This window comes from Diabrotica undecimpunctata, chromosome 8, assembly GCF_040954645.1.
Source record: "Diabrotica undecimpunctata isolate CICGRU chromosome 8, icDiaUnde3, whole genome shotgun sequence".
Lineage (NCBI taxonomy): Eukaryota > Metazoa > Arthropoda > Insecta > Coleoptera > Chrysomelidae > Diabrotica > Diabrotica undecimpunctata.
Genome location: NC_092810.1, coordinates 65,243,571 through 65,255,677, shown reverse-complemented (window position 1 = coordinate 65,255,677; position 12,107 = coordinate 65,243,571). Strand labels below are relative to the sequence as shown.

General features: G+C 36.2%; 1 protein-coding gene across 3 annotated transcripts in view; it reads right to left on the bottom strand.

The window, feature by feature from the left end:
• Positions 1–10,146: 10,146 nt before the first annotated feature.
• LOC140447644 (ataxin-3-like) overlaps positions 10,147–12,107 on the bottom strand; it is a 29,114-nt gene continuing 27,153 nt past the window's right edge. For all 3 annotated transcript variants that reach the window (XM_072540408.1, XM_072540406.1, XM_072540407.1), the window contains one exon: positions 10,147–10,492. In XM_072540408.1, the coding sequence (XP_072396509.1) occupies positions 10,242–10,492 (251 nt within the window). In that variant the 3' untranslated portion in view covers positions 10,147–10,241. The remainder of the gene's footprint in view (positions 10,493–12,107) is intronic.

Below are 12,107 nucleotides of genomic sequence, written 5' to 3'. Positions count from 1 at the left end.
GCTGCATATACACACACTCGCGGTATTTAGAGGTTTTCAGTCGCGGTTGTTATTCATACGGGGAAACTGTCCGGTTACCGGTTTCTGAACACGTGTTTCGCGTATTAACACTTAGATCACGATGTAGAGCACATTTGCGTCTGTACACGATTTAAAATAGTACTTGCGGTATTTTTCGCGTAACTATAAGCGAGAGAGATAATTAGAGTGGAGAAATAGCTTGGTAAGTCTGTACCAAGCGATAGGTAGCGATAGAGAGATTATACGTCTGCCTAGTAGGACTCAGCAGACGAAAGAGAGGAAGACTGTTTCTAGCAACAGTCAGCAGTCCAGAGAGAGTGTCCGTTATCATCGAGAGACAACAGGCAAGAGAGTGAGACTTTCTTTGCTATCTTACAACTGTCTGTATTTCTAATGTAGTGGGGTTAAAATGTGAGTAGGAAGGGTTGGAGAACGGGAAATAATTGTAAAATTGTGGTAGAATGGTAGCTAGTAATACAGCGAAAAAATGACATGATTTTTCGCATGTGAAAAAATTGAACACATACTTAATTTAATAATAAAAATATCTCGGAAAGTAATGAGTTTAAGAATAAGAAATGATTAATAGAATGAAAGAGTATCACAAATAAAATATTTTGCAAAGAAGGCTTTTCACCTCATGGTGATAAAAGTTCATAGATGTATACTTAATTTAATAATATTGATCTTTGGGAAAAATAAAAAAATATTTCTTAAAAGGTACATATTACCTATTTTAGTACATAGTAAAACTAGTCAGATCTTATGGGAAAACAATCGCATTATGAAATCTTAAAGAATTTATTTCAGTAGCCTTCGATATTCTTAAAAGTATATCCTCATCAGCAATGAAAGACTCTTCTGTTTTCTTTCTTCGAGCTTGTAAGTATTTGTTAAACGCTTGTAAAATACTGCACCATATCCTCCTAGATAGACAGCCATAACCCTATCTACCTAACCACGAAAATAAATTTTTGTTTGTCCTTGCACCTTATCTAATGCATAGTCATTTGACATCATTATTGATTCAGTGCCCTGCAGTGACTTACCAATCTCCTCTTCTTGGATATTAGCCTCCTCATCGGATAAAAACTCATAGTCAGAACTACTCTAGAAAATGGAATAATTGGCATCGGATTCCTAAGAAGATTGTTCTTTGGAGTCCGTCTTTTTCTTTTTTGGGATCATAGTAGGAAAAGGGAGTTTTTTGTTTTAGACGCTTTTGTTTTTCCAAGACTCATGTGGCCTTTTCAGCTACTTGTTTTTCCTTTTCAGCTTCTTTCTTTTACAAAAGCTGTTTAGTAAGTTAACAATTGTGATTTCAATTCTTTTCTAACATGCTTTTTTTTTATTTTTATTATAGGTAAAGGAATTATATCTTTAAGAGTTGCTATTTGAGTTTGAGGAGTATAATCATCTTCCTTTGTAGATGATGTATATTTCAGGTTTGGATTTCTGTAATACCTACATCATAATCTACTCCAGGGTCAATTAAACCTGAAGTGGACGGTTGATTATGTTTCTCCTGGATTAGAGGCAACGCAGGAATCCACAGCTGCATTTAAATAAGCCTTTAGCAGTCGGAAAATACACCGATTTAAAGGTTGGGCATTGTGATTGCTCTGAGGTGGCAAGGTAAGCATCTCAATAATATTTAATTTTGCAAAATTTACAACCTTCAAATTCTTGTGTGATACATGATTATCTAAAATCGCCAAATGTGAGTTCTATTTGCCTGTATTTGTATATTTTTGAAAATGTGTTAGATAGTTAATAAAATGTTGTGTTAGATTAGATAATAAATATAGGATTATATATATCATATATCGGTTGCAGTCATGTCACATACTAATGTGTCGCCTTAATAAAAGCCTGTTCTCCCTTTTTTGTGAGTTCAGTCAATATAATGGCGCACTATTTCTTCTTCCATTAAGACTACGTACTGGATTTTGATTTTTATATAATCGACTTTAAATTTCAGTATGGAGCAAAGCCCCGCATGGGCGATTTTGTTTCTATCTAACTCCGGGACTTTGCTCCAGAGCGAACTACTTACATAAATTACTTCTATAACAATTATAAAGCATATCACACACAATGAAATTATGGGCAAACAAATCTAACGATTGAAAATCCGTTCTTTTATTAACTCGTAAGAGTATGTCAATAATATTTACCTTAATATACACAACTATTACATCAAAAATACGAAAAATCTACTATCCTCATTTTCTCAGTTAACCAACTTTCTTTTGCCATTTCCTTCCTGTTCCTGAGATTTTATGACACATTGAATAATGAACCGAATTAGTACCGATAAGTACCTAGCGGCCGACTCTAGGATGTTGACCGGTAAATTGAAAATTCAAAAAGCTAATGTATGAAAGCTTTCGCCGTTTATTTTTATGTATTCGGCGTCTCAATTCATCAAAGCCGTAGCAAAGCACTTGCTGAAATTTGTAAATCTTTAACACATTTTGTACAGCTCAAAACAGGTGACGCTTTTTGCAGCATTACACTAGAATAGTGGAAATAGCAGGACACATTGGCTAGCTTTTCGTGTTTGAGTTTGTATCTTCCCGACTGTCTGAAGACGTACTCCGTTCGGCTCGCGTAGATAAGAATACGGCCGAGGCGATTTTCCCTGTCTGTCGTAAGAGGCGACTATTGGGAAGTAATGAAGAGGCAGAGGCAGAGAGCCGTCGCTCGAGGTGTCGGGTTTGTAGAAACGCACGCAGGGCGCTTCAGCGTTACGGTCACCGGTCTACATTCCGAGTATCCGAGACGAGTCTCTCGTGGGACCACTCTAGTCTCATTCCACAGAACCAGGTGAGGTTGAACGTGCTGCGTCCCTAATACGCCCTTTCCCCATTAAGGGAGTGGGGTTACGGCACGTACCCACCTGGGAGATTTATGAGTGGCAGAGAAGAGCTCCTCAGTGGCGACCTGTCAAACGTGCGAGGTCGAGCCTCGACCTGCGTTCACCTCTCCACCCCGGGTAGGGGGGGGGATTAACGGAGGGTGTGCGTATCGCAACACAGGTACTACGGGGAGGGTGGAGCCCCGTGTTACTTTATGTAATCACGCCACCCTCAAATGGTGTCGGACTCGTAGGGGCAGAGGTTCCGCTTACAGTCGTATGCCGAAAGGCCAGGAAGACCTGGGCCCTGCCAATATTCTTATTGGAGGGTATACGAATTATTCAATATCTGAAGACGTAGGGCATACAGAAATAACGTTATAACAGTCTATTGATACCAATTCATACACGGAGAGTTTGGCGAATTTTGTTTCTTTCGCCGTATATTTTTATATATTCGGCGTCTCAATTCATCAAAGCAGTCTCCATGTCGAAGGTAAACGTATGTCGTCATCTCTTTTATTGAGACAATTTGGCCTTTTTTTTAATGTCTATGGCTTCTTCGTGTAATTCTTGGTTTATAGAAGCGGATCGGGGCTATGGTTCTGGAGCTTTCAAAATCAATTTTGTAACCTGTATGAAGATGGTGTTGACCTAGAGCTGAAATTGAATCGGAATTGCGAACAAAAATGGAATGTTCATAAATCCTATTTTGGATTCTACGATTTGTATGGCCTATATAAGATCGAGGGTAGTCTGCACAAGGAATTTCATAAACTTCGTGTTGTTGATTTGGAATGTTGTCCTTGGTTGATCGGACAAGAGATGAAAGTTTTTATTGGGGAGTAAATATTGTCTTTATTCCTCTTGATTTAAGACTTTTGTCTATTTTGTCAGTGACACCTTTGATGTAAAGAAGAAAAGCTTTCGTATGATGAGGGCCTGAGTCTTTGGGTTAAAATTGAGTGGGAGATTGATGTCTGTGGATGTTCCTATTGATGTGATTTTCGCAGTAACCATTTTGGACGAGGCCTAATTTGTGAACGTGGATGATGAGAGTTGGCATGCAACTAACGATTAGTATAATTAGTATAGCATACAGAGTGATGAAAACTTTGGAATTAGTTTTTCTTTATGATAACGTCAAGAAACGGTAGGGATGAATAAGTTTCCATCTTCATCGTGAACTGGATACTAGGATATGTACCATTCAGACAGGTTAGAAAATACACCAAAGCATCCCTACCATGAGGCCGAATAACGAATGTATCGTCAACATATCGTAGCCAACATGTGGGTTTGAGCATTGATGTGGATAGTGGCAATATGTTGATGGAAGACTTCGAGACCCGAGCACTATCCACATCAATGCCCAAACCCACATGTTGGCTAAATTATGAATATTTTGCTTGTAGTTTTACATAGGACGGATTAAGGGGTAAACAATATATGGATACTAAAATACCATTTGGGTTCATGTAGATATAATAAGAGCAGTTGATGAAGAGTTAAACATTCTAAGAACAAACACAGTAATTATATTTTCCTGTGAACAATAAACGACTTTTCTTCCATTTGGGTTTTTGTAAATAAAGAGATAAAATTTTATTGCAAATAATAAATTAATAATAAAATAATTTTTAATAATATGACCAATAAAAATAAATTAATGATAATAATTGTATACACTAAATAATTTAGAGTTAATGGAATATCTCGGAATAAATATAACTATACCCACCTAAAAAATTAGTCAGAATCGAAATCACTGTCTTCTTTTTCAGTTTCGAAACTAGAATCTTCATCTAAATTTATAATAAGATTTTCGGTTACTTCGTCAATGAAAGGTCCCGCTTCCAAGAATTTTCCTTCCCACTTTTTGCGTGATCACAGCGTTTTTTCCAATCTGCGGCACTAAATTCGTCAAAAAAAGTTTTGCATCATTGTTGAACTTTTATAATACGAAAATAAATTTCTTTGTCCCATGTTTTGCTTCAGTGTTGCCCAAACGAATTCGATGTGATTCAAATCTGGATGGTAGGGAAGTAATCGTAAGGCATTGTGACCATGTTTATTTAACCCTTTCTTTACCAGCGACATATATATACGGTTTGGGGAAGAGTGTCACTGTTCCCAGTGACGTATATATACGTTCTCGAGTGAAAACGTTTTTAATACCATGCCGTTTGTATACGGCATTAATTTTTTTTTCACCTCTGCCAGCCCTATTGCCGCATTTATCCGGTATTATTACAGTGCCATCAGCCCCAATCCCGTATTGGTACGTTCGAACATGCATTGTGATGAACTCACTGCCGATTGATACGGCAGCTTCTGACATACGGCGTTTCGGTAACTGCCGGATATGGTCGGGTTTTTGATCTATTTTTAGCATGCGTCTTTCTTTAGCACGTCAGTATTCTGCTGTTACTGTTGCAGTGCAAATGTATTGTGAAATTTCATGAAAATGTCTGATTCGAGAAAAAGAAGACGCTCATGCGATACAAGTGGTTTATGTGGACTAACGCAAAAAGAATATGATGATAAACTGGCATGCGTGGTTTCCGATGAAGAGCCTTTCTAGAAAGTGAAAGCGATTATGTACCAGATAGCGATGATTCAGAAGTGGAGGAGATTGTTAATATTATTTATGTGAATGATGAAGCTATTTCTGAAAATGAAAGTGCTGATAAGGAAAGCAAAAGAGCTGTAGCGGATGATTTTAGTATACAGTGGGATTAACAGCAATTTGTTCCTGTTGTGTACGAGTTTGATGACACAAATTCAGGTGCCCATTTAAACAATATTGAGAATCCTGCCAGGGAAATAGATTGTTTTCTTTCCTTTCTAAATCCAGGTACCGTTAATTTTTTTATACATGAAACAAATAATTTTGCTGCATCGGAAGTTTAAAAAATAAAAAGATTGCTTGGTCGCCACTTACAGAAAATGAATTTTTTACATTTATCGCTGTGCTATTGCTCGCAGCACGCCATAGAAAAGCCAAACTTACAGAAAATTGGTCAACAAACGATTTGCTATATACACCCATATTTTCTAGTGTAATGTCCCAGAATCGCTTTCAGTCTATACTGAGAATGTTACACTTCGCTGAAAATGCTTATCAACCCCAAGCGGATTCTTATTACAAGGTGCGAGGCATTTTTTTGCAGGTAAAAAACTCATTTGCTAATAATTTTACGCCATTCCAAAATCTGGTAATCGACGAAAGTTTGGTTCTATTCAAAGCACGGAATGCAGTTTAAAAAGTTTATAAGAACCAAACGTCATCGATTTGGAATAAAATTGTTTCTTCTGTGTGACTGTGAAACGGGTTATGTGTTAGACTTTATCGTTTATCGGCCTCTCAGGATTTGTGGTTACCACTCTTATGTAATCCTACTTGGACAAGGGTCACTCACTCTTTACTGATAACTGGTACACGTCTCCTAGTTTGTCAAGTTACCTATTTGACCATAAAACTAACTCTTGTGGAACAGTCAGGGTCAACAGCAAACACATGCCTAATTTAGCAGAAAAACTACAAAAAGGTGCAACTTCCTTAATGTTGAGTTGCAATATGTTGGCACTAAAATGGAAGGATAGAAGAGAGGTCACTATGCTTTCTACCATGCATCAGGACAAAATGGTAGAATTGGCTAAAAAAGACAGAAAGACAAACGAATTCATTAAAAAAACAGCTTGTGTAATAGATTACAATATGAATATGGGAGCAGTGGACAGGACTGACATGTTATCAAGTTCCACAGAAAGGGTCAGGAAAACCGTCAAATGGTATAAAAAAGCTCTTCTTTCACATATTGGACCTCTCTATTCTAAATGCACATGAAATATACCTTACACAACACCCAGAGAAAACACCATTGGCCCAGTTTCACATGAATTTTATTGTTGCTCAGCAACAAAGACTCAAGCAAAGAAACGGCGCGAATCAAGGTACATGTGTCGGGAATGTGACGTGGGTCTCTGCGCACATCCTTGCTTTGGCATTTACCATACCCAGGAACAACTCTATTGACTACTTTCGTATTCATTTCATATTTAGTTTATAGTTAGTTATTAAAAATACTTTCGTTTTATATTTTTGTGAACAATAAAGAGCATTTTCTGAGTTTTTCTTTGCATTTAATGAGCAACCGTATATATACGTCGCTGGTACTGTTGGCACTTCAAAAACCCTGGGAACGGTGGCACTGCGTCTCTGATGAGGTCTGGTAAAGAAAGGGTTAAAATTTCATATATCTCGAACGTTTTAAATTTTAGCCTATGAAGTTTAATAATGTTCTACGATTACAAATCTTTTAACATATTCGTGTCAAAATAAATATTCTTAGACCTTAACCATTCTATCATGTTGTCTACTGTTAGAAGTCGGTGCTTTATCTTTTCGAACATTGTGATAAGGCGTATTGTCAATAACCACGGCCGACTTTATAGGTAGGTTAGGAATTAATTTTTTTTCCAACTATTTTTTGTAAATTGTAAAATTCATTTCGTGATATTAGTCTCCGCTATTTGAATTGGATTTAAAAATCAATTGGGCGTTGGAAATGAAGCTCTTCTCTCTGCGAGCATAAACAATAATTAATCGTTGCCCTTTTGAAATAGGCCTAGCTAGTCCTTCATTGGAATTGTCATTCCAACAAGTAGCAATGGTATGCGAAGCATGAATATAAGTTTCGTCCATATATACAATTTATTTTATTTGACTGTACGATTTCATGGCATGAACAAAAGCTATTTTTAAGTGACGAATATCATGCCTTTCCATTAATATTTTTCTTAAAATATTCGGCACTCTAGGCACAGTTTTGTCAGTGGTATAAATATTTAAAATAATTCTACGTATCAAACTTTTATCTGCGTTGTATAAATCGGCTTTAGGCTTTATCCTATTTTTCGTTTTAGTTGGCGATTTAAAAGTAGAACTTGCACCACGTTCTATATCCCTTTGCTTCGTAACAATTCTTCTAATACTTCTTTCTGAAACACCAGCGATCACTCTTTCTACGACTGATCTAATGGAACATTCAGTACCCCAGACGTTTTTTCTTCCTCCATATATTTAAACACCTTAGAAACAACTTAGCGTGTTTGACTATTTAAAATATGTTTATACAATTTACTTTTAAACTCGATCACTAACCGAATACGGACCTGAATTTCGTTTGTCTTCCGTATACTTCATAGCTAATTTTAATATTTGTTCATTAGGCTTTCATGATTGTACTGTTTTTAAGAAAATCTTTTCGGCTCTTTGCATGGGTTTAAATTTAAGATTGAGTCTCCTTGACTTAAAGTAAAGAGTCTTTCTTTTTTTATACTCTTTGATTTAAAGTAGAAGTGCTCTCTACGTATCCGACAGGGCTCAGTCCTTTGGAGGTGTGAATTACCGTCTATGGAACTATATTATTAATATATTTTATTCAACTTTGTGTTAAATTAATCCTTTTTTTATATATCGCAGGATACTGACACTAAAAACCCCGATTTGGAAGACCTTTGGTCTCAGCCCAGTGGCGGACTAAAGCTAAAGCGGGCCCTAGGCAACATTGTTATTCCGTGCATATTTTTTAGTGATGAGATGAAACACACTTTGCGTTTGCTAGTTTGGTTTTAAAGCATATAGCATGTATATAGTTCTATTTAACGGTATGATTCCAAAAAAAATGGATAACAATAATATACATGTTAAATTAACATAGTTAATTTATTAAAACAAACAATAATAGTTGAACAACATAACTCAGATTGATTAGTTATATTGCCTTTTTCTCACTTTTAATTCTGCAAACTCGTCAATTATTCTGTCATAATATAGAGTTATTTATAAGAATCTTTTACCCCAGGGGTTTTATTTTTGTGAAGTTATTTTTTTATAAATGATAAACGATAATTATTGTTTGACAGCAGTTCAAGAACAGTAATTAACAAGAAAGAACAAGAAGAAACATCAACCGGACACAGAGATAATATCTAGATAAGAGAAGGGAGAGTTCCAAAAATGTAGTCGGCCTTACAGCGGCCATCCCACTGTCGGAGTACGGTACATGCAACAGTCAACTGCGACGAGTAGAAGAGGGCGGTTTTAGTTGGTAGGCAGGATAACAGATACCTGGATCTTTCGCACTGCTATTTTTAGTACTGTAAATTAAACTAGATCCCAAATTTTAAGGACTCAAAAAAGAGGTAGAATAAAAAAAATTTCGGTGCCCAACCAACCCCCCCACCAGGAAAATTCTAAGTGCGCCACTGATCAGAAAGTTATGTTTAAAATGGTATTTCACCGAGACCATGCACCGTATCTTACGATTTGATCGTAATGACGAGAAAATTACATGAGTTTTAGTTTGAACTATTTCAGCCTGCACCATATACCTATTGTTGGGAATGTAATACAATTATTGTACACAGTAGCGCACCTAGAATTTGCCTCTGGGGGGGGGGGTTTTGGTTGGTCACCGAATTTTTTTTTATGATGTTACCTCCATTTTGAGTCCTAAAATGTGTGAATAACAGTGTCGGAATAGGGTCCTGGGGGGGGGGGGGTTAACCCCCAACCCCCCCCCCCCCCGGGTGCGCAACTGATTGTACATATATTGTATATTGCATAATGTGTAGTAGTAAACGTTTATATGGATATTTGTGCGCCTCCGTCAGTAAAATTAAGTTGACAATATTTATGTAGAAAGTAGCACTGCCTATGATAAATTATAAATATTTAGGATGTAGTTGTTAGAAAATAAAGATATTGATAAAATTAAACAGTCTCAATATTTATTACACCTTATTATTACTCATTATATATTACACAACTATTTCCTTTGGATTCCAGTGACCACTGAGTATTTGCAGACTTCAAAAGAATTTTCCAGGTAAAAAGATTTTGATCAAATAAGGATGCTATTGCGAAAACGGAGACGTATTTTGTATTTTGAGAATAAAGATAAATTGTTCTACTAAAAAGGCTTTGAGTTGTTAGAGAAGCATTACAATCGCTGTATCGCCCTAGGAGACATCAAAGGTCGAAATTGCTTAATGGTCGTTTTATTAGTTTAGCCAGTGACCTAGTGAGTGAAGGATTAATGTTCCATTTATTAAAAAACTATTTATATTAAACATACAAAAATATTACTGCGATTAACTTGTTCTTTTGATCAATTTTAGAGTTGAATATTTTTAACAAATTGTGCCAGTTTTACTGTTATGTCAGATATTTCCATTTATCAAATAATAATAAGACAATGTATAAAAATAATTTAATGATTCAAGTTACTATCCAACAAAATATTATTTATATTATTTACAGAACATATCGTCACAATCATATTAACCATATTTAACACTGTAAACTCATATTAATGGCTTTTCTTAAGAGCGTTTCTTCATCGTCTTCTTCGGAAGTTGTCGCAAAACCTTGCATACTTAACCTTAAAGCTTCTGGCAGGTCATTATCCTCAGATTCTTGAGTTTGAGAAATAAAATTAATTTCATCCGCAATGCTTAATTCCAGCGCTGCTCTTAGGTCGGGATCACTTTCATTTGAAGAAATATTTCTTAATGGAGGTCTGGGTAAAGGATCATGTACAACTAAAAAGTTAAAAATGAATTAGTTAAACAATATGCCAACCTCGTTGATATTGACTATCCCCCAGCTGTACACTATTTTTATGCTGTATACTAAAAGTGTACATAATTTGTCTCTACACCAATTTATCTGAAAAACTGCATAGAATCTGTCTATTCATATCTAATTTTCACAATGTTAAGTCAAAACCTAATTTACAATGTTATTCTGTACCCTTAATATATTAAAGAAACATTTAATTAGGTAAAAAGTTACAGAGTTCGTGTAATGTGCATGTCGAGGGCAATACAAAGGACGGGTTTCATTGCTATTCGAACCAATCTTATGATGCCTTCTGTTAAAGCCTGATGCCTGTTAATGCCTTCTGTCTGACAAGCTTCCTGGAATATGGTTTCTTTGCAAAAACTATATAGTACGAGTATTAGACTTGTGTTTTTTAGTACCTGACAAATATTTTTTTTTAATTTTATTAAAAATGTTTAGTAATAAGTAAATGGGGTATACAGTTAGTTCACATCCGTAGTAGAATACTGCACGTGCACTCTAAGTAATTTAAATGAACTAGCACAAGAGCCGCAAGACAATCTTTCACAAGATCTCCTGGTAAGAAGAAATTATACGTTTCAAAGATGGACCTTCTAAGGACCTATTTACAAAAGAACCCGGACACAGTGTACGAGTTCGCCAACTTAATTTAGAAGACTTAAGCAAAGCAAAATGGTAAATTTTGCACAGTTTATTAAAAGAAAACGGTATTGACCTGGTCGCTATACAAGGGGAAAATTATCCAATTGAGCGCAAGAAGAAAAATCCTATGCTATATATAAAACATATGTACGCACAAACAGCAAATGTAGCCTTAATTTGTACTTCTACCAAGAACAACATCCACGAGGTAACTATGAAAGCTAATATATACTATACAAAGAATAGCTAATATTTACAAGCCCCCTGCTCTCACCTGACCTGCACATGTCAACTCTTACGAACACCCAATCATATACGTAGAGGATTTTACCAGTCACCATGAGATGTGGCAGTAATCTGACAATAACAAAAATGACTCGTCCCTTTTGAAGTAGTCAGAATAACATGCAAATTCGAAGCCAAGGATATAGGCACTTTCAAATCCACAGCTTGAAAGAAAGAGAATAACCCCGATCTTTGTTTTCGTATCACTGACGACGAAGACCAACCTCTACCAGCACCACGAAAGGTATGTCTGATTTTCCTCATAGCCAGCACCGTCCTATTCTGATCAAAATCGGCATTATCATTACAGGTATAAGATCGTTTTCACGCTCCAGGTTTTAACTTCAGGATAGCCTGCTTCCTCTAGTAATCTTGATAAAAAAAAACTACGACAGATTGACGGGAGTAGTAATGGCTATCAAACGAAGCAATTCCTAGAGGGTACCGCAAAGAGTATATTCCTGGATGGTCTCAGAAGAGCGAAAAACTGTTTGAAAAATTCTGTGAATTGTAACCGAGACAGTCGAAAATCTAGATTTTAAAAACTCGAGTAGGCAAGTCTAGTCACTGTTGAGAAAACTAAGAGGCAGTAACCCACTCAGCCGCTCAACTAATCTAGTAACACCAAATCAAGTGGCGTCCCAT